Raw genomic sequence first — 23296 nt, 5'->3', positions numbered from 1 at the left:
AATGATTTTTAAAATAAGTTTAAAACAATAATGTACAAAAAATACTAGTATTATTGTGAGAAAAAATCGCTCAATATACGAAAAATATGGCACAAAGCACCCACGCTTTTTTTCACAACAATACCAGAATTTTTTGTACATTATTGTTTTAAGCTTATTTAAAAATTTTTAGTTCGATATGCTTTAAAAGCGTGTTTTTCAGTTTTTTAAAACTATTTATTTTTTACTTTTTAGTTATTTATGACATCGCTATAACAGTCACGGAGTGTTTATTGTAAATAATGACTATCAATAGATATAATTTCTGTGTTGCCAGTTAGTGTGTTTAAAAATTCACAACGATGTGATTTATGACCATTGATAATACCTGCGAATATCGTTATAAAAAACCAATTAGCTACCTGTATTTGTATTCCCTTATAATATATACACGTATATTGACTCAAAAAAAATTGAATTTTTAAATGTTTATATCTAATAATAAATAATACAAATTTGTTTATATATATATATATAATATTGATAATACACACGTATGTAAGGGTACGAAATATACAGGAGTTTGCTCGTTTAAAGAGATTAACTAAAAATTACGCAAAATTACACGTTAATCCATACATGTGGCTTGTAGAGCAAGTCATTAGCTATACTATGAAAAAAAAAAATTTTGCGCTCGATAATATTTGAACTGTACATACTGCATTTACCTAGAATAAACGAGTATTTTCCTAAAAATCTTATGTTTTACAGGATTTTTACTCTATAAATAAAATTAGTCATTATTTATTATTAATTGTTATACGATTACATAGATATATAAATATGAATATTTTAGTTTTATACATTTAAAAAATAATTATGCAATATGGTAAGATGTTAGTAATATTCCCTCATAATGATGACAACTATAAAGAAGATGAATAAAATGATTCATTTTCAGACATGAATTTATCAATGGCATAATTATTTTTTAAATGTATAAAACTAAAATATTCATTTTTTTTTTTCATAGTATAGCTAATGACTTGCTCTACAAGCCACATGTATGGATTAACGTGTAATTTTGCGTAATTTTTAGTTAATCTCTTTAAACGAGCAAACTAGAGAAAAAAACGAAAAATTTCGATTTTTTTTTAAGTATAAATATGTTTAATTCCACAAAAATAAAAAAAAATCTTTTTTTTTCTTTTTCATTTGAAAAAGGATATCTTTTTTAATAGGAATAAAAAATTTTTTTAATTTTAAATTATTTTTTAAGGCATAAAAAAAATGTACAAAAATAAACTCAAAATAACTGAAAATACGGAAAAATTTTAGAAGTATAACATTAAAATAGCTCTACATCTTTACTAAATCAACTTATGCCCTTGTAAATTTGTATTAAAACCCTTAAGTATGATATTAATGTGTTTTGCTAAAAAAAAAAAATTTAAGTGACTTTAAAAAAATGATACTTTTGGCCGCCTAAATCGGCGTTTCATTCCACTGTGGGCCATAGACAACGCAATACGCGAGAATAATAACGAGTGGCGCGTGGAGAGTTACATACAAAACACAACATACATATGACACTAATATATGCGTGTTAAAAATGATTATGAAGAGGAAGCTTAGGAGTAACGTCAATGGTAGATAAGATAAGAGAAAATAGGATTAGAAGGTTTGGTTATGTAATGAAAAGAAATATAGTAACTCAAAATGAAATATAAATTAGTTAAACGGGTGGTTGTTTTGTATGAGCATGAGAATGATCGAGTTACTATGTGTTTATTAAATAAAATGATATAATATAATTTTCTCTAGGGGTACGAGTACGAGAATTTTATGAGAAGATGTAAAATATAGAAAAACCAAGTTATGTTTGAATATTTATTAATATAATAATAATTTCAAATAGAAATTATTGTGATTAATTATCACACATTAAGTATCAATAACGCTACTCTTACCAATAGTTATCTAAGCTTGTGCTGACTGTGAGTCTTGTCAATAAATACCTCGAGTTATATAGGAACTACAAGTAGGTTTTCTATCTCCACGAAAGAGTTTTTATTCGTATTGTCCACACAGGTAATTTACTCAAAGATTGGACTGGGCTGGTTAACTTCGTACAAACGTTATCGATTTAATTTATTTAAACAATATTTCATTCTAGCGATCACTTAATTTTTCTGATGAGTAGAAAAATCCAAGTAGTTTGAAAAAAGGTATAAAAAATTATATTGTTATTATTCTTATTTTTTAATTCTTTTAGAAAGAATTATTTAAAATTAATTTACAGTGATGTATAAATAAAATGGCCTGAAGGATTAGGAGGTCTTTTTATTGGATGTTCTTCATATAAATTGATGCCATTTGACCTATAAAAAGTTGTTTTTATCACTTGTTTTCTTCTATGTTTTGGTCCAATCATTTTGGTCCAGTTTTTAATTTTCCATCCATATTTATAATTATTAGTTGGGCTGAAATAATATTTTTCTTCGGGTGAAAGTTGACCTCTAATTTTTAAATATTTATATCGTCCTGCATCTTTACTTACACCTAAAAATGTTTATACATTTAAATTGTAGAATTTAACACTTATATTATAGAGAAGTAATTGTAAACAAATTTGATATTTTATATCAAATGAACAAATGTGATTTTGAGTTTTATAATATTATATTAATTAACATACTTTCATTCACAAATTATTTTGATTTAACAATTCTTGAGTTTATTATAAAAATGTTATAAATTCAAAAATGAGATTTTAAAAAATTGACCTAACAACTTTTATTAATTGTATGCTTATAATTAAAATTAAAGCCACGATTTTTATTTAAATTAAATATAAATATTATTGAAACATGATTTGTCGATAATTATAACATAAATATTATTTTAAGAGGCTTTCTTACCTGGTTTACAATTACCTTTGATAAATGTCATTATAGATTAATTTTATAGATGCATTTAGATCATTTAAAATATTCAAATTGTATTTTTACAAATATTACTTCATTGTTTTAGCAGATCTATTTAAAAAATGAAAAATAAATCTTATAGCTGAACAATTTCAAGATTCATTTTGCTTTGTTGCTATAAAATATGAGTTAATACTTAAAAATGAAATAACTGATTGTTAAGTAATAGACTTAAACAAATAATTTATATACATTTGTTTAAAAAATCTTACATCATAACTATTTATTGATATTTACTTCGAACTAGTGAGAAACATGCAAAATATTTAGAATTAACTTTAAAGCTTTTTATAAATAAAATAATGCATTTCATTATTTGTGTAATCTTTAAAATATATATTATAATAGAATTAAAGGATAAAAATTTTATTAAATTTAAATTAAAACTTGTTATTGTAATTAAAAAAAAAGTTTGCAAAAAGCATTTACAATTAGTCCATTTTACCCTACCATTGAGTAGTTCTTTCATAACGTCTTCCGGAACAGGGAACATATTGGGTAAAATTGCTATTTCTTTGATGCATTGTTCATTATTTTTATTTTTAAATTGATTATCAATATCTTTTTGATATACTTGTAGCTTTTTGTATATTTCTTTACTACTTTCTCGCATTTCTTGAATTTCTTCAAACAATTCACCCATTTTAGATGAACTGAGTACTTTAGGTTTCTCTGGATTTTGAAACAATTTTTCATAATTTTTAATGAACCAATTCATTCTTATTAACTTGATTTTATTTTCTACCTGCTGCATCTGCAATTTATGTCTTATTTCTGAAAGTGACATATTTAGTTATTTGAAAGACAAATTTTAAAATTGAAAAAATAAAAATTTTTTGTTCTATTATTATTTATTTAGGATTACTAAAATATATTATATCAGCCAGTTTTTATTTATAATAAGAAGTTTTGTTATTTTACATAAAACCAAGTTNTAGGATTACTAAAATATATTATATCAGCCAGTTTTTATTTATAATAAGAAGTTTTGTTATTTTACATAAAACCAGGTTTATTTCATACCCTACAATGTTAATTAAGTAGAATTAGAACTCTTAAGCTCTTAAACTTAAGCGATTTTAAATAAGACTTATTTAGTAGCCTCCACTTTATATTGTTTGTATAATCTTACAATATAGCATTGTTTTAAATAAATGGGGTTTATTGCTTTGATTATTTTTTGTAATATATTTGATTAATTTATTAATTTAATTTATACGTATATATAATATATGATTAATTTACACATATTATTATTTATAATAAATTTAGGGCGAGGAAAAAAATTAACTTAACCTCTTCCAAATTTTTTCATAAATTTGCGCCTATGAAAAATGTTTTTTTTTCTTTTGATAAACAACTGTAGTTTATGGATAATAATTTGTAATTATAATTTACTCTTTGAACCTGATTGTGTTTTTATATTAATTATTTGATAAGAAAATATAGAATAGATTTGACTTTTCACACTAATATATTATATCACTAATAGTATTAATTTTATCAATACTATTAAGTTAAAAAATATTTTATGTTTTAAATATTACTAACACCTAGTATTGAGAATTCATCTAATACTAATAATTTTTGTTTAATTATTAAGAAAATTGTATATATTACAATGAGGCAAGAACTAATTATTCGAAGAGGTTATGAAGAAGACTGCGAAGAACTTTACAACATGGTTTATGTAAGTGTCATACTTATTAGAATTTTCTTCATTATTTTATTGATTTTTAATTTTTATTAAATGTACTTCTATAACTAAAATTTAAAAATTTATAAAATGTATACACTTTAAAAAATGTAGGTTAGTGAATGTCTTATTAGTATCATTGCTTTTGTTGTCTTAAATATATTTTTTATAAGATTTTAATACATAGAATTATTATAGATCGACAACTTTATGATACTATTTTGAAATAGCACTTTGTAAAAATGGATTTGAGGGTTATGATAATTGATTCTGTTGGCGAGGTACAAAGACTAACGCCATCACTGTAAAATTACTTATTTTATGGAATTTCATTTGACATTTTTTTGACAAATATATTTTGTATTTTACAAAAATCATAATTTTTGAGGTTTATTTAGGTTTTAAGTTACTTAAGCAAATTAATTTTTATGTTAGAAATTACCAGCTCTATTTTTTGAGAGCCAATAACTAAATAAAATATAGTGCGAGTACTTTAAATTATTAATAACTTATTATTAAAAACTATGAAATACTGGTTCAAAATTTGCTATCGACTAATCATTTTTTTAATTAGATCGTTATCTAATAATAAGCCAGTTGTAGGATTTATGTATATTACTATTTAAAAATATAAAACTAACACCTTTATGAGGTATAGAGAATGAACATAAAAAATACTTTATGATTGATAAATTGAAAAAACGTGCTTAAAAAGTATGTATTAAGGAAATGAAATAAAATAAAAATTATCAATGTTATTTTTATTTTTCGATTAAATAAGTGGTTTGTTTAATTATGATAACTGTACATAGTTGCTCTTATGTTGTATGTTGTTTTGAATAGGAACTTTGGGAGTATGAAAGGATTTCAATGACAAAAGATATTAATGTTCAAGGTAAGCCCTTTTTTGAAATAAGTTTATTTTATACTCAAAAAGTGAAGAATTTTAAAATTTTGATGACATTTCGTTTCTTTGCACATGGAGTATTGGCTAGCGTAACATAATGTATTGCCAAATAGTGTCGTCCGCAGGAATTTTTCAAAAGGGTTGTCACAAAGTATATGCGTGAATAACCTTTCTTTAAAATAAAATCTGGTAGATAATAATAATGATAATTAGCGTTGGGAAAATCTAAATAATCATATATATATTTTTATCTAGTAAAATAAAAAATCTTATTCTATCAAAATGACTTTATTTATCTAAACGTCATCTAAAATATTAGATACATCTAATTATTAAAAATTTAAATCTGAGGAGTGGGTGTTTCTATTTTTATCACTAGTCGTCTTCGGTCATACTCTTCATCCCGCCTAGGAATAAAAATAAGAATAATATTCAAAGAATTGGTCCAAAATTGTTATCGTATAGCTTAATTAGATCATTTTCTATTTTGTAAGTTAATTAAATATGTATGTTGTCATTAAAGAAAAACATTGACACCCCTATACGATATAAGGGATGATTTAAAAATTAATTATTAGATGATAAATCAAGAATTATATGTAACTAAAAGAAATAAAAATTATTTTTTAAGTATTATATTTTTTTACGAGTAATCGAATGGTTTATAATAAATCGAACACTCTGTAGATGTTCCGTTGCTATGAAAAACACTTTATAATTAGTTGTTATTAAAGAAAAATGTATAATTTTTGGCTTTAATGTCCGATAATGTTTGATTTATATTTGTGGCCTGTAGTACAAATCAAATTTATTATAAGAAACAGTGTACATTTTAGGGGTAACTTTTGAAAATTAAATAGGAATTTATTTTTATTTTTTACTTTTTTACTCGATTATTTTATGTGGAAAAGAGAGAGCGTAAAGCGAGTAAAAGATTGTAAAGTTTTACCAGGTGAGAGTGTAACTACACAACATAGACTGATGGTAATGAAGTTGTGGTGTACTGGAAAGAGAATAAACAAAATTAGAAGAAACACGCGGAAAAAGTCGAAGATCCGGTGGTGGAAATTGATAGGGGAAAATGAAAAAGAGTTTGTAAAGACGGTAAAAGAGAGGACGGTGTAGAATATCGAGGGAGACATAAATTATATGTGGAATAGATTTGTTAGTTGTGTAAAGAATACTGCAAAGGAGATTGTTGGTGAGAGCAGGAGTAGAATGCCAGGAAACAAGGAAACCTAGTGGTGGGATGAGGACGTTAAAAAAATAATAGAAATTAAGAAAAAGCAATTCAAAGTATGGCAGAAGAGCAAAAGGAGAGAAGATTGGATAGAGTATAAACGCTTGTGTAAAGAAGCCAAGTGTGCAGTAAGTAAGGCGAAGTTTAAGAGGTATGATGAGTTGTATGATAAGCTAGGAACAAAGGAAGGTGAAAAAGAAATCTATTGACTTGAAAAGGTAATAGAGGAAAGGTCTAAAGATTATCATTATAAAAGGTGTATAAAAAGGGTTGTTAATAAGATACTCTCTAGTAATGATGATGTTAAAAAAAGGAATGTGACAGCAATTTATCTAGATAATTTTTTTTATCTATATTTATATCTAATCTAAATAAGTTTTTGGTTTCTATTCCCAATTCTGATGATGACAATTATATTTTAGTTTGCAAAAAAGATATATTTTTTTCATTTATATTTACTAGGTAAAGGATTTTTTTAATCAACGTTTTATTATTTGAAAAGATATTTAAATCATAGAATGAAAATTATAACAAATGAAATATAGCACCTGTTTATGAGAGGTGTCTAAAACACTTGGATACCCCTCTTCAAATACGTCAAAACAGTGTTATAATGCGTATAATACTCATTATTCAGTAGTCAATAAATTATTGTTTATTAATCATCAAATTAAATATGTATTATTCATGTCAATCTTTTTAAATTAAGTGATCGCTAGGATAAAATATTGTTTAAATAAATTAAATCGATAACGTTTGTACGAAGTTAACCAGCCCAGTCCAATCTTTGAGTAAATTACCTGTGTGGACAATACGAATAAAAACTCTTTCGTGGAGATAGAAAACCTACTTGTAGTTCCTATATAACTCGAGGTATTTATTGACAAGACTCACAGTCAGCACAAGCTTAGATAACTATTGGTAAGAGTAGCGTTATTGATACTTAATGTGTGATAATTAATCACAATAATTTCTATTTGAAATTATTATTATATTAATAAATATTCAAACATAACTTGGTTTTTCTATATTTTACATCTTCTCATAAAATTCTCGTACTCGTACCCCTAGAGAAAATTATATTATATCGTTTTATTTAATAAACGCATAGTAACTCGATCATTCTCATGCTCATACAAAACAACCACCCGTTTAACTAATTTATATTTCATTTGAGTTATTATAACAGTGTAATAATTAGAAACTGAAAGAGCCTTAGATAACTGATTTTAGATCTAGATTCTTTTAAATTTATTTTTTAGAGTTGAAAGATTTTGGATTTTGTAATAACCCATGTTACCACTTTTATGTCGCCCAAGAGAAAAAGTATGTTCATTTATTTAACTAAATACTTATAAGTATAAAAAAAAACATACAGCCAACTGAGGGAGGCTGTATGTTTTTTGAAAGTTATTGTAGGAATTAAGATTTTTATAAATGCCAAAAATAAAATGAATATAGAAATTGATGTAGTGTTAAATAGTTTATACATGGGTTTTAGACTATATATTTAATTTTATCCTTGCGTAATTAGGCTCTCAGCAGAGTTAGGAATCGAAATTATTTCGTTTATAGAAAAATTGTTTATTTTTTTTTTATTTTTTCTACTTTTTTCAACAAATAATAAAAAAAAATTCGATATAGATAAGAAATTTACTTGATATAGTAAATAATATTTATAAATCGAAATTACTTCGGTTTTTAGCCTTATAAATTACAAATTATAGCGGACCTTTATTAATAATAATATTTCAGAACCGCGAGACTCCAGGGAACTGTTCTTGTGCTTCCCGTGATACTGACATCTTCAAGATTATTAAATCCTCTAGGTTATATTTATTAAATGACGTCAATGCTACCCATATAGCAGGAATGTCATTTCAGATTATATTTGACTGGGGCAAACTTTTGACCGATCCATCATTTCACAATGCCTTTTGATTCGTTCGAGATTTTTACCTCATAATAAAATTGAGAATTTATCAAATGTTATTGAGAAAAAAAATTTTTTTTTATCAAATTACATTTTATTTTCACTACAAAATTTAGATTGTTACTATGTTTTATAGATTACATTTAAGTGGCTCGGTATGTGCTGTAGAGTGCCCCTTATTTATAAAATTAAAAAATTACAAAGTGCCACCCCCTAGAATTATTTGAATACATAATAAAATAAATTGTACAAAATTTGGAGACGATTGGTCAACTTTAAGACGTGCCCCAAGGGGGTTAAAATAACTCCCCAAAGGTGATTTTTTAGTTTATTGTCTATCTCAAAAACTTTAGCTTTTGCGAAAAAGTTTATTTGGATTTTTTTGTAGTTATACAATTTTTCTATAAAAAATATATATACAAAATTTTTCGAAAAGTTCTTATTTAGCCCTAAAAAAATAAAAACGTATATGTTCTATTCTTACCGTTAAAATTGTTAATTTACAAATAGTTCATTGTAAAAACAAAAAAAAATTCATTTAACCGTTGTTTTTAATTTAATTTTCTATACATTTTTAACTCGACATTTTTTCTATTATTTACTATTCAAAACCTACAATTTTTTTAATTTTAATTAAAAAAAACACATCAGAGTAAAATTAATACCGTCTCAGCTTCACATTGAAGCTAATAATAATAGAAAAAATGTCAAATTAAAAATTTTTTATAATTTAATAATTCTAGGGGGTGACACTTTGTAATATTAAAAAAAAAAACCTCTCATGTAGCTAAGGGTCACCCTAATGTGCAGTCTAGTATAAGTATAGGTCAACTGGTTCCGAAATTCAATCAAAATTTAGATTGATGCAAATGGCCAAGTTGTCCCCCCAAAATGACGCATCTGTCATATAACTAGAACTAACAATCATCAATCTTCAATTGACTTATCCTTAGCTTCAGTCATCATTATGTGTGCCCATTTCATAGTTTGTTCTGGATGACTCTCATGGTAGTGATTATTTTCTTATCCGCCAGGATTTTATTCTTAATACAAACAATGCCCCAAGCTTAGGTATATCTTCCAATTCTAATGCATTTTCTAATACAAAACTGAACTATAAATTAAAATCTATAATAAAACCAATTGGAACTCATTCTCAATGTGTATAACCGAAAACCATACACATAAACTTCCTAAACACCTACTTCTGTACTATATATATTTGACTCCTATCCTGAAAAAATCAACATTCTAACAAACATCTTCTCGTGGAATCTTGACTGACCAACGTAGTAAAAACTCACAAATACTCTCTATTCAAAATCTTTTCACAAACAGGGTGTTTTAAAGATTACTTTAAATTAGTGGAGCCAACTCTACTACTACTTGTGTACTTAAAAATTCATGGAAACTAATATGCTGCCATCCTTCTCGTACAGAATGCTTTAAAAATGGCTAAAAATGATGATTTAAAATAAAGTCGGGTTGCCATTTGAAGATTTAAAGTTGATACAAGTTTAGAATATAAGGGACGGTAACAATAAATTAATTTTTAATATAAAGCAATTCTACAAAGATTCAACATTATTAAAAATAAATAAAATAATGAGTCGTTCTAATATTTTAGTAGCTATTACGTGAGGCTTATTTTTTATTTTTTGCTTTGATTTAATTTTGTATTATATACATTTATATATTTTCTATGAATAATTCTAGTTTTACTTTTTTATATTAGATTTAAATTTATATTTATTTAAATATCGTTAAGTTATATGTTTAGTTTTTAGATAAGCTATATTGTGATTATTCTAACCAATTGTATAATGTCTAATTGTAATATTTTATTTCAAAGATCAAAAAAATTAGCAGGATTTATGTTGTATTTTTTCACATACTCTATTGAAGTTGGTAAATCGATGTATTTAAGAGAATTTTTTATCAGAGAACATTATAGAGGACATGGAGTAGGATCACAACTATTTCAAGTTCTAGCTAAAGTAAATTTAATTAAATCATTATATTCAAAAATAAATGTAGTTGAGATACAATTTTTGTATGTACGAAAAATTTCTAGCTTTGCTATTGTAATTATTATTTTTTCCTGAATATTTTTTCAGGAAGCGTATAATAACAAATGTAAAGAAGTTGTATGGCAAGTATTGAAATGGATTCCTGCCAGAAAATTTTATGAAAAATATAAAGCTGAAAATATGACAGAATCAAAAGGATGGCAGTTATATGTTAAGCCGATTAAAAAAAATGAAAAATAATATTATCAAGAAAAAATTATTTGAAATGTATAATTCAATGGATTACATTTTACATATTCTAACTTGAAAAAAATTAACTGAAGAATTTATAATTAGCATATTAATAGATTTAAAGGTAGATTTATAAAACTTATAAAAAAAATAAATTTTAAATCATTAATATAAAAGTACTTATTTCTTTGTACGAAAGAAAAAATTTAGTATTAAAATTTGAGTAAAATAGCTGATGTGAGCGTAAAGGATGTGGCGATTGTGTCAAGTGGAAGTTTAGGATAAGGGTGGCCAGCCCTAAGAAGTTGGGATTAAGGCGAGGAAGAAGAAGAAAATTGAAATCTGAGTGAAATAGTATACAAAATAGTGAGTAAAGTAATGACGAAAATCTGCAAACGGACATACGTTACATATATGTAATATATGTAATATTATTATTGAATTATTTTAATTTACTTGAAATGCTTAAGGATTTATCTATGTTTACAGTTGAGTTCTGACGTTTCGGACTCATTGCAGAATCCATCACTCTGAAGATGGACTGAACATGGATAAATCCTTAAGAACATCAAGCAACAAGATAATCCATGAAAGCTTTAACACATTCATATCTTAATTTAATAAAATTCTTAACATTTTTAAAATCCCTAAGTTTTAGTTATAAAAAAAAATTATTATATTATAAGAGTTACATAGAAATGATATCTATGATTTCTATTAAAATGATTTATTAAGATAAAAATCTAATTGCAGATTTTAAATCGGTGCAAAAATATAAGTATGTACAAATGTTTTTTATTTAAATTACACAATTTCTTAAATGTAAAAAAAGAAGATTCTACTTAAAAAAAGTTGTTTTTATTTTAACATAATACCCTTTAAGGACAATAAAAATATAAAGATTAATTATTATTTTTTATTTAATCGTAATTGCAGACTAAATACAAGGGTATCATTCTTAAAATATTATACTGTTTATATATAAATCTCTGTATAAACGGGTTTCATATACTGGTAAATCCTGAAAATTTTAGTATACTGAATATTTTTTGCTACTTTCTTCTTTAAAAACTTGTTATAGCTTATGATTATAATGACACAATACTAAAAATATATTTTTTATTTTATTAAAATAATAAAATATATTTTGAATGACTAAAAATGTCAAAAAATAAAATTCTATTAGGTGTGATAACGAAAAAAGACATTTTACAGTGGGCAATTAAAATCTTCTCTCAGTACTTGACTGACTAAATAGTCTTTTAAGTCCAGTGCCCTGTATATTAATGCAAGTAATCATATAACTAAATAATTGAATATACAAATATTAGACACTCTCCATATGTACTGAACTTTTTTAGTACTATAGCAAATATGGAGTAACATTTAAAGTGAATGAAATTTTGAATTTCCAATTTCCAAATCGAAATGTTGATTTTAACGCCTTGAATGTTTGCTGTCAATAATCGCTTACAAAAATGTCACTAAATGTATGTGTATTTCAGTTCATTAAAAATTATAACAAAATACAAGGTATTATATAAAGTATTACTTATAGCGTATAATCAGAGGTAATAAATAATTTATTCAAGTACAATTATCGTACTTGAATATTGGTGGTTTTTGATTCGTTTAATATTAAACCACAGATAAGTTTTATCTTATACGAAATTATACGTTAAATATTGTATTTATCTTTAAATACACATCGATCTTATCATTATTATATTGTTATATTATTGTCATTATAAAAATGACAACAAGCTCAGTTGGGTTTATACTTTCATATTGTCTGTGGTAGTAATATTTATTAGGTACAAAAATTGTTACAAATAGATTAAATATAATTTATTGATTTAATCATGCCACAATATGTAATTTGAATATTATTTATGTTTAACTACAATCACTTAATATTTTTTATGGTTCAAAAATGTGTCACATACTACATTTTTTATTGTTTGTATCAAACTACTGTTGAAATCGTATTCTCTTCGTGTGGTTAGTGTGGTATAACTAAAGAAGAAAGTGACAGAAATCTGCTCTAGAGAACGATATGATCTTATTATGAATAATGTAAAAAATGGCCACGCTGTGTAATATTATAATTTAGTTAAGATTTAATATGTCATAAATTAAAGAAATTTAGTTAGATATGGGGTAAAATTTGGCGTATGTTTTCATGAATATAAATTCAAGATGTTTAATTTAAATGCTATGTATGATATATATATATATACCATGTTTTACAATATGATTTTAAGTATGTTTTAAGTTTAATGAATATTATTCCTAACTTCATTTATTACTCAAGTATTTCTTTAAGTTGTATGAAATATACATTGCTCATCAATATGGATTCATAATGTAAATACAACAAGTCTCGCAATACAATCATTTTATGAAAATGCTTTTATAGTTTAGTAAAACGATCTTCTTTATCTTCTTATTCTTCTTTTTTTTCGAGCAAACCGCTGCCGTAGTTAAAAAAATGCTATTTTTGTGTTCAAATTTTATTATTATTTTTTGTTTATTTTAAAATACTTTATAAGAGTTTGCCATAGTAAAGTCAGCTTTTTTATTTGCAGTGACACCATCGTGTTCTAGTATTTTGTTACTAGTGTAACTTTGTTCAATCTCGATAGTCATTCCAAAGTTTCCTTATATTTGAGATACAAAGGAAGTAATTCGATTAGTAGTGACTCTAATATAACCGTTAGTGTAGTTCTTAATGCTCCAGTGATGGCTATGACAGCCATTCACTGTATGCGACTAAGTTGCAAATGAAAATGCTGGAAATTCCCAAAAAATTAAGATTTTTAAAATCGGTAAATTTCAAAATTTTTTTCTAAAAATTGCTATATAAGTTCTTTCCTGACTGTAACGAGTACTGTTCTGGTTCACCAGACATATTTTTCGAGTATACTCTCTAATAAAAAATTTGCATTGAAGCCTTTTTTATTTTTAAAAAAAATGTCTTTTAAACGTAATTTATTTGAAAAATATTATCTAAAAACTTCATCATCTCGGAATCAGTTCTCATATATCTTCAAAACTTGTTGCGCCTTTTTACGAACTTTTTTTTTTAAAGTAATAACAATAATAAAAGATAATTTTCGAGCAATAAAAATACTATGTATTGAAAGCTATTAAAAAAAAAGATATACGCTTAATTTATTTAGTAGATATTTTATGTTGCTTTATAAGTTGATTATTTAATTAGTAGTAATAAACAATTGCTGTTATATTCAGATTTATATGATGTTGAAATTTTAAGAGAAACTTGATGTTGTTACGTTGGATTATAACTTCATATTTTGATTAAACGAAGTAATTTAACTAAGAACTAGAAAGTTGTGAATCGAGGAGCACAATTTTTAATTTCAACAAACCGGTTCACTGCAATAATTGATAATAATAATTGAACACAAATCAATATTAATTTCAAACAAATTTTTCAGTTTAGAGAGAGTAAAGGTACCATGACCTTAGAAATTCGAGTTCTATAGGCTTAATAACTAATTAATAATTAAGTAAAAAACTCGATGTAATAGAAATATGTGAAACCAGATTTAGAACAAACGTCCAAATTCAATATAGAAATAATATAAAAATTGTAAAAAAAAATAATAAAGCTTTTGTTATTTGTTATGCTGTGTTATTTACTTATTTGCAACTTTTAATACATATTGTTTTCACAAACAGAGGACAAATGGATATGAATTGGATTTTCTAGGTGTTGAGAATATTATAATAAAGTAAATATAAACAGATCTGAATAAAGAATAACGATGATAGCAGTATTTTTACCTGTACTTAATATAAAATAATAAATAAATGAATTTAAAAATCATTTAAAACAGAATTATTTCAAATAAATTAATAAAAATTTATTTATTGTTAATTAATTATACTGAAGTAGAGTTAAATCATGATTAAAAGAAAAATGATTTACAGTTTTGTATAAAATATTAAAAATATATAATATATAACTTGTTAAAAATGTAATATTTGTCAGAATTGCTAGATAAATTAAACTTAAAGATAGATAATTTGCTAAATATTACAGTTGCATTATGATAATCAAAGTGCATAGTAATTTCTTGATGAGTTTTAAATTATAATATCCAGGGCCACCACCTTAAAGCAAAAAATTGAAGGTGGATTGTATCAAAATTATTTTCATCAACTGAATATATTTTATTAATTGTATATATGTGATCTAAAAACTTAATGTAACAAAAAAATTGTACAAACTGTTTTTCGTCAAAAAAAAAATTGCCATCAAGTATATATATTACACAATATGGAGAAATTAGAGAAGGCAAAATAAATAACAATGATATATATTTGATGATTTATCCCAAATAGTATATATTTTATGACTACAATATCACTAAAGAATATCGCTTAAGAGGAGCTATATTTAATTGTCTATAGACACATTTGATTAACTTATGTATTATAATACATAAGTTAATCAAATGTGTATTTATATTAAAAATCTTTTAGTGAATAATCTAATCACTATCATAAAAAACGCTTCGATGCAAATCTTTAAATAGTATTTAATTTTAAAAATTTGGTGGATTATTCCAAAAGCTACATGATCTCCTATTTTCTTATTTATATCCTGATTACAAGTTTTATGATTTATAAGTGTAATATATGAAAAAATATTTATTATAGCAATTAAATATGAAATGAAATTGATATTTTAATAATTTAGTAATGTAATTTTTACAGAGAAATTATAAAAAAAAACCAGTACAGGGGAGTCGCAGCACAGTGGTGACGTTACATAGTTGTATCAAGTATAATGATATCTGACAGTGATTAAAATCACTATAAAAAAAAACGCTTCGATGCAAATCTTTAGATAGTGTTTAATTTTAAAAACTTGGTGGATTATTCTAAAAGCTACATGATCTGTTATTTTCTTATTAATATCCTGAATGAAAATGGGATTATTAAAAAATATTATTTCTCATAAAAAATTGTGTTGATCCATACACTTTTATAAGTTATAGTTATAGTTTACAATGCTATAAGTTATAGCATTATAAAGTTAAAAATGTAAAAAATAAAATCAAGAATTTTCAAACGAAAATAGCATTCGATAGCCATTTTCATCACGGAGACAAGTCCAGAAGTCAAATTTTTTTTTTCCACAATAAAGTACATTACATTAGTTTAATTTAAGATACATATAAAAGTGTCAGAGTTTCCGGAAGGCTTTCAAAATTGTCATTTTGAATCCCCTCTGTGGGCAGGTTATGTGCCAGATTTATAAAATTTGTAATTTTTTTTAAGATTTCCCCCATTTAGTCCCCCTAAATGGGGGATTATTCCAAAAGCTACATGATCTGTTATTTTCTTATTAATATCCTGAATGAAAATGGGATTAATAAAAAATATTATTTCTCATAAAAAATTTGTGTTGATTCATACACTTTTCAATAAGTTATAGTATTATAAAGTAAAAAATGTAAAATATAAAATCGAGAATTTTCACACAAAAATAGCACTCGATAGCCATTTTCAAGTCAAATTTTTTTTTTCCACAATAAAGTATATTACATTATTTAATTTAAGATATATATAAAAGTGTCAGACTTTCCGGAACATTTTCAAAAGTCAAGTTGAAAAAGTTCTACTTTCTCTAGGCATTTTTATGTTTTGAAACCGCTCTGTATTAAGGGAAATGGTCCGATTTAAAAAACAAGTAAGTCAAATTAATGACGTATATAAATATTATTTTTCATAAAAAAATTGTATTGATCCATACATTTCAAAGATTTATAGCGCTATGAAGTTAAAAATATGAAAAAGAATTTTTTTACAAAAATCGTATTTTTTTTATTAACTTTGATGACTGTTTTCATCATGAAAACAAAATAAAGTCCGAAATTTTTTTTTCCATAATGAATCATTACATTAGCTTTAATTTAAGATATATAAAAGTGTCAGTATTTCCGCAATACTTTCAAAAGTTAAGTTTAAAAAGTTAATTTTTTGTGAAAAAGTGGTCATTTTAAATCCCCCCCTGTGGGCAGGTAAAGTGTCAGATTTATAAAAAAAATATACCAAATGATAGATAAAGACATCAAAAATCTATAAAAACAAAATTATATTGATTTGTTCATTTTTAAGAAAGTTATGGTACTTTTAAGTAAAAAAAATTGAAAAAAATTCGAAAATTAGCTATTTTTAAATTTCTAATTTTTTTGAGGTTTTCCTCATTTACGGGGAACGAGAGAAAATTTTTCAATTTTTGAGGGTAACGTCTTCGACTAGATACGATTTGTGATCTTTTGACGTATCATTGAAAGAAATCAGTTCGTTGAGAGATGAGAAAAAGTGGTAACAGACACAAAAAAAAACACATCATAGTAAAATAATACCTTCCTAGATTCACATCGAAACTAAAATTATAAAGTAGTTATTATTTTTATGGCAAACATATATAAAGTCGAAGATCTGGTATGAAAGAGGTTTATAAATAATATTTAAATAAAAGAAATGTATTGATCTATATATTTTTCAAAAAGTTATAGCATTATAAAGTTAAATATATTAAAAAGATTTTTTATAAAAAAAAGTATTTTTTTATTATCATTGATGTTTGTTTTCACTATGAAAACAAAATAAAGTCCAAAATTTGTTAGTTTCGATGCGAAGCTCTGAAGGTATTATTTTACTATGATGTGTTTTTTTTTTGTGTCTGTTACCACTTTTTCTCAGCTCTCACCGAACTGATTTCTTTCAATGATACGTCAAAAGATCACAAATCGTATCTAGTCGAAGACGTTACCCTCAAAAATTGAAAAATTTTCCCTCGTTCCCCGTAAATGAGGAAAACCTCAAAAAAATTAGAAATTTAAAAATAGCTAATTTTCGAATTTTTTCTATTTTTTTACTAAAAACTGCCATAACTTTTTCAAAAATGAACATATCAAAATAATTTTTTTTTTATAGATGCTTGATGTCTTTATCTATCATTTGGTATATTTTTTTTGTAAATCTGACACTTAACTTACCCACAGGAGGGGATTCAAAATGACAACTTTTTCATAAAAAACTAACTTTTTCAACTTAAATTTTGAAAGCCTTCTTGAAACTCTGACACTTTTATATATATCTTAAATTAAACTAATGTAATGTACTTTATTGTGGAAAAAAAAAATTTGACTTCTGGACTTGTCTCCGTGATGAAAATGGCTATCGAATGTATGCTATCTATGGTAAAAAAAAATTTCGTATTTTATTTTGTCTTCACGGTAAAAATAGTTACCGAATACTATTTTTGTGTGAAAATTATCGATTTTATATTTTAAATTTTTAACATTAAAATGCTATATTTTTTTGAAAAATGTATTGATCAATACAATTCTTTTAAGAGAAATAATATTTATATATCTCTTTTTCATTCGACATACTTTTTTTTTAAATAACAACATTTCTCTTTATTTATTTATATATTATAAATATATACAGAGAAATGTTGTTACATTTTTCAAATAGTTATGTACAGTTTTAAGTAAAAAAAAAAATGAAAAATTGTTGAAAATTAGCAATTTTTAAATTTGTAATTTTTTTGGTGATTTTCCTCATTAACAGGGAACGAGGCAAATGTTTTCAATTTTTGAGGGTAATATCTTCGACTAGATACGATTTGTGATCTTTTAACACATTTTTGAAAGAAATCGGTTCCGTGAGAGCTAAGAAAAAGTGGTAACAGACACACAAAAATAGAACCTAGTAAAATTAATACTTTCTCAGATTTGCATCGAATCTAAACATAATTTTAGTACCTTTGTAATCTATAACGTATAAACCAAACATTTTAAATCGAGAATATACTCATAAAAATTAAATAAACTATCATAAAAATATTTTTATTTTTTTATTAATTTAGTGTTATATAATATTTAAATCACTCTGTATTTATTATTCCACAATTTTTAAAGTTATAAAGTTGATTTAAGTAAATAAAAAACAAGACCTATATTTCAAAATAAAATTATGATATGCAAACAAAAAAAAATGTAATATAACTGAAACAAGCCATGTATGTTTTATAATATTAAGTACCTAGAAATTTTTTTTTTAACTCTTAATGCCCTTTATTGTGTAATTATGAATCTTCTACAAATTCAGATTATATTTGCTAATACATTTATCTTTGTGACTCTGTCAAGTGTAGATGAATCAAAAATTAACGAGTTGAATTCAATTCTTAACCACATAGGATGGACCAAATGTTTTCAATCATATAAACTGAAAAGCAAGTTGTTGAATAATTCAAAAGATAAGGATGACTTTTATAAAGATTTTACTATAAAAGATTTAATAACTCCATGTGAAATGGGAGATAATATAGTTACCGAAAGCAATTTTACAGATAAAATGAAAATGAGTGTAATAGTATTATCTTTAGTTTACTTCAAAATTCTAAATCCATTGAATGAGATGTGGAAAAAGATTACAGAAATGTTTAAGCAATTGTATTTCTATGACAAACAAATATTTAGGAAAAGAGTTAATAATTTAAAAAAATTTATAGAAAATATAAGTAAAATACATCTATTATTGACATGCATAGAAAGTGCAAGTACATTTTTCATTCATAAAAGTATAGTTTTTGATACCATTAAAAGTTTGAATCAATGGTATAAAAATGTTCAGGCTGATTTAAAAAATAACATTGAAAGTCTTGACATAAACCAGGCCAATATACTATGTCAAAAAGCGATAAATTTAAACATTTTTGATTACTTCGAGTACTATCGTTATATTTGTGTACAAAAGTCACAATGTAGCATATATATAGACGAATATGTGAAATCTTTAAACTATAATAATATTGATACAAATGCTAATAGTAAAATAAAAGATTTTAATTTCATGATTAAGAATGGGTTTAAATTATTCTGTAAAGATTTTGGATTAGATAATTTGAATTATAACTAATTGAATAAATGATAAGTATAAATTTACTGTTAGTATTATCATTAAATTTAAATAATGTTTTATACTTTATTTGATACGAAAATAATTTTTACACCAACTTAATATATACTACAATTAAAAATAATACCGATAATGAAATAATTATTCCATTCACGTGTAGTTTCAACTTTTTTTTAAATTTTTAAAATTTTATTTGTAAGTGTTTATAACATGATAAATTATTTATTACATTTTTTTTTTTGTATAATGTTAATTATTACAAATATATATTTAATAATATATATGTATGGATATTTTTTATATAATTCATTATAGACTAGTGTATTTATTTATAATTAACATAAAATTATTTTCTGAAAAATTTTGCATCAAGCCCTTTTTATTTTTTTACACGTTTGCCATAGAAGTAAGGAGACATACAACTTCTTTGTAATTTCGTTGTAAAAATTACATTAAGTTCTGTGAAACTATTTATTATAATTTTCCAATTTCAACACAAAAATCATGTTTTGTATAATATTCATGGAAAAATTGCCATTTTAAACCCCCTCTCCCTGTGGGAATCCATACAGTTTTTAAAAAGTTATGGCAGTTTTAAGAAATAAAAGTTTAAAAAGTTGTCATTTTGAATCCTCCCCTGTGGGCTGGTAAAAGGTTAAATTTATAAAAAAAATATATCAAATGATAGATAAAGACATCAAGCATCTATAAAAAAAAAATTATTTTGATATGTTCATTTTTGAAAAAGTTATGGCAGTTTTTAGTAAAAAAAAACCCAGCACAGGGGGGTCGCGGCACAGTGGTGACGTGGCATAGTTGGATCAAGTATAATGAAATCTGACAGTGATTAAAATCACTATCAAAAATAAACGCTTCGATGCAAATCTTTAGATAGTGTTTAATTTTAAAAAATTGGTGTTTTATTCCAAAAGCTACTTGATCTGCTGGTTCCTTATTAATATCTCGATTAAGATAAAGTATGTCGAATGAAAAAAGGTTTATTAAAAAATATTATTTCTCATAAAAAAATTGTGTGGATCCATAAACTTTTCAATAAGTTATAGCATTATAAAGTTAAATATAATATAAATAATAAAATCGAAAATTTTCACACAAAAATAGCATTCGGTAGCCGTTTTCACCATGAAGACAAGTCCAGAGGTCAAATTTTTTTTTTTCAAATTAAAGTACATTACATTAGCTTTAATTTAAGATATATATAAAAGTGTCAGACCTTCCGGAACATTTTCAAAAGTTAAGTTGAAAAAGTTCTACTTTCTATATGCATTTTTATGTTTTGAATCCCCCCTGTATTAAGGGAAATGGTCCGATTAAAAAAAAAAGTATGTAGAATTAAAGATCTATATAAATACTACTTCTCATAAAAAAATTGTAATGATTCATACATTTTTTAAAAAGTTATAGCACTTTAAAGTAAAAAATGTAAATTATAAAATCGAAAATTTTCACACAAAAATAGCATTCGGTAGCCGTTTTCACCATGAAGACAAGTCCAGAGGTCAAATTTTTTTTTTTCAAATTAAAGTACATTACATTAGCTTTAATTTAAGATATATATAAAAGTGTCAGACCTTCCGGAACATTTTCAAAAGTTAAGTTGAAAAAGTTAATTTTTTGTGAAAAAGTTGTCATTTTAAATCCCTCCCTGTGGGCAGAAAAAAGGTCAAATTTACAAAAAAAATATACCAAATAATAGGTAATGACATCAAGCATCTATATAAAAAAAAATTATATTGATATGTTCATTTTTGAAAAAGTTACGGCAGTTTTTAGTAAAAAAATAGAAAAAATTCGAAAATTAGCTATTTTTAAATTTCTAATTTTTTTGAGGTTTTCCTCATTTACGGGGAACGAGAGAAAATTTTTCAATTTTTGAGGGTAACGTCTTCGACTAGATACGATTTGTGATCTTTTGACGTATCATTGAAAGAAATCAGTTCGGTGAGAGCTGAGAAAAAGTGGTAACAGACACAAAAAAAAACACATCAATGTAAAATAATACCTTCTTAGTTTCGCATCGAAACTAAAATGTTAAGCATTTTTCGATTTTTAAAATTGTAATTTTTTGGGGGATTTTCTCCATTTACGATGATCGAAGGAAATTTTTTCAATTTTTTTAGGGTAATATCTTTGACTAGAATTTGTGAACTATTTTTTTATATCCATTTACAATGATTTTGTCATTTTTCCCTTGTATCACAACACTAGTTGCCTCCGTACAGGCATCATACTTTGTTGTACGCCCAATAAGTATCCTGCGGCGAGAGCAGGGGTAATACCATGATGAAGATGATGTCGACGGATGACTCCCAAGAGCAACGGCCTTCAGCCAGTCTTCTATGGAATGCCAAGACGCCGTATAAACAAGTATACCGCCGCATTGTGAAGTATACGTTGTCCATCGTTGTTGCCGTATGAGTTCTACGGCAACAACGATATAACAACACGCTGGTGTGTTTTTACTAGTGATAGAATGTATCGAATAGTAATTATCGAACTCTTGAATAGTTATTCAACAACTACTGGATTTGTAAAAATATTCGATAGGTTATTTAAATATTTCATAGTTTTTGTTAAAAATAAAATATTTGAATAGTTATTCTATAATTTAAAACATTTGAAAATGTCCATTCCTATCTATAATGTTTACAAATTGAGTCAGTGAGACGCTCACCGATCATCTTGTGATGACTAGTTTGGAATGAACGTTGCTTCGATTGTACGCGTGCGCAGTAATTGAAGTCTTCCAAGAGACCGTTGCGGTTACCGTGTGGTAATGTTTTTGATTTTCTAAGTAGGGAACGACGGCGAAGGATACAATTCCGCGTGAACACCCACCCCATTCTAGTGATAGCCAACAGCAGTCCGGTTCCGACCGTTTCATTGTTAGTTTGTGTAATTTACGTGTGTCGTGTCCGTTTACGTTGTTGCACTTGTCGCGAGTGATTACTATTTTATAATAATCGGATTTTCTTATACTCCGCTCTTGCGTGTTAATGTGAGTGTAATTACAGTCATAATATTGAAATTAACTAGAGTGGGATTAAGAAAAATAAATATCAATAATTATTTTAAATAATAACCATTTATTCAGGTAAGAGTTATTGTATAATAACTGTTTTTAATTCTTTAACTAACAATTCTTTTAATAGCATTACTAATGATTGTTAAAAAATCTTTATGGTCTACTGCCCAGACGGCAGTAATAATTTGTTACCGAATTGGAATACACTTTTGCTAAAAGTGACACAAGAAAAAAATATTGGGCTGAAATTCCCATGATTACTTTAGGCGGTAAA

General features: G+C 25.1%; 3 protein-coding genes across 7 annotated transcripts in view; 2 read left to right on the top strand and 1 right to left on the bottom strand.

Moving 5' to 3' along the window:
• Positions 1-2165: 2165 nt before the first annotated feature.
• Positions 2166-3792, bottom strand: LOC126905449 (uncharacterized). The gene is made up of 2 exons (XM_050685139.1): positions 3417-3792; positions 2166-2541 (listed from the first exon to the last, which is right to left on the bottom strand). The coding sequence occupies exons 1-2, from the start codon at positions 3751-3753 to the stop codon at positions 2276-2278; spliced, it is 603 nt and encodes a 200-aa protein (XP_050541096.1). The 5' UTR covers positions 3754-3792; the 3' UTR covers positions 2166-2275.
• A 675-nt stretch (positions 3793-4467) lies between these two features.
• On the top strand, positions 4468-11651 carry LOC126905450 (diamine acetyltransferase 1). Of its 3 annotated transcripts, XM_050685140.1 has the most exons (6): positions 4473-4656; positions 5506-5557; positions 8072-8135; positions 10595-10739; positions 10860-11127; positions 11493-11637. In XM_050685140.1, the coding sequence occupies exons 1-5, from the start codon at positions 4588-4590 to the stop codon at positions 11010-11012; spliced, it is 483 nt and encodes a 160-aa protein (XP_050541097.1). In that variant the 5' UTR covers positions 4473-4587; the 3' UTR covers positions 11013-11127; positions 11493-11637. The 3 variants fall into 3 exon arrangements, with proteins under 3 accessions (XP_050541100.1, XP_050541098.1, XP_050541097.1); XM_050685143.1 differs by lacking the exon at positions 8072-8135 and having other exon boundaries at positions 4468-4656; positions 10612-10739; positions 11493-11651; XM_050685141.1 differs by lacking the exon at positions 8072-8135 and having other exon boundaries at positions 4468-4656; positions 10609-10739; positions 11493-11651.
• Positions 11652-22839: 11188 nt separating this feature from the next.
• The window catches only part of LOC126905443 (uncharacterized), a 39295-nt gene continuing 38838 nt past the window's right edge, over positions 22840-23296 (top strand). For 2 of the 3 annotated variants that reach the window (XM_050685127.1, XM_050685126.1), the window contains exon 1: positions 22841-23091. The gene's annotated coding sequence lies outside the window, so the exon portion shown is untranslated. Of the gene's footprint in view, positions 23092-23296 lie in introns of all 3 variants that reach the window. The other variant, XR_007704001.1, reaches the window with a different exon arrangement.

Source organism: Daktulosphaira vitifoliae, unplaced genomic scaffold (genome assembly GCF_025091365.1).
Source record: "Daktulosphaira vitifoliae isolate Bord-2020 unplaced genomic scaffold, ASM2509136v1 Scaffold_4, whole genome shotgun sequence".
Lineage (NCBI taxonomy): Eukaryota > Metazoa > Arthropoda > Insecta > Hemiptera > Phylloxeridae > Daktulosphaira > Daktulosphaira vitifoliae.
The sequence above is the reverse complement of the archived record's forward strand: the minus strand, read 5'-3'. Positions and strand labels throughout refer to the sequence as shown.

Bases quoted from the DNA above. Each gene is read 5' to 3' on its own strand.
- LOC126905449 (XM_050685139.1), bottom strand. From the start codon at position 3,753: ATGTCACTTTCAGAAATAAGACATAAATTGCAGATGCAGCAGGTAGAA. The intron at 2,542-3,416 runs GTAGGGTAAAAT...AAACATTTTTAG, and splicing joins TATGAAAGAACTACTCAATG to GTGTAAGTAAAGATGCAGGA.
- LOC126905450 (XM_050685140.1), top strand. From the start codon at position 4,588: ATGAGGCAAGAACTAATTATTCGAAGAGGTTATGAAGAAGACTGCGAA. The intron at 5,558-8,071 runs GTAAGCCCTTTT...TTTATTTTTTAG, and splicing joins AAAAGATATTAATGTTCAAG to AGTTGAAAGATTTTGGATTT. The intron at 8,136-10,594 runs GTATGTTCATTT...TTTATTTCAAAG, and splicing joins TATGTCGCCCAAGAGAAAAA to ATCAAAAAAATTAGCAGGAT.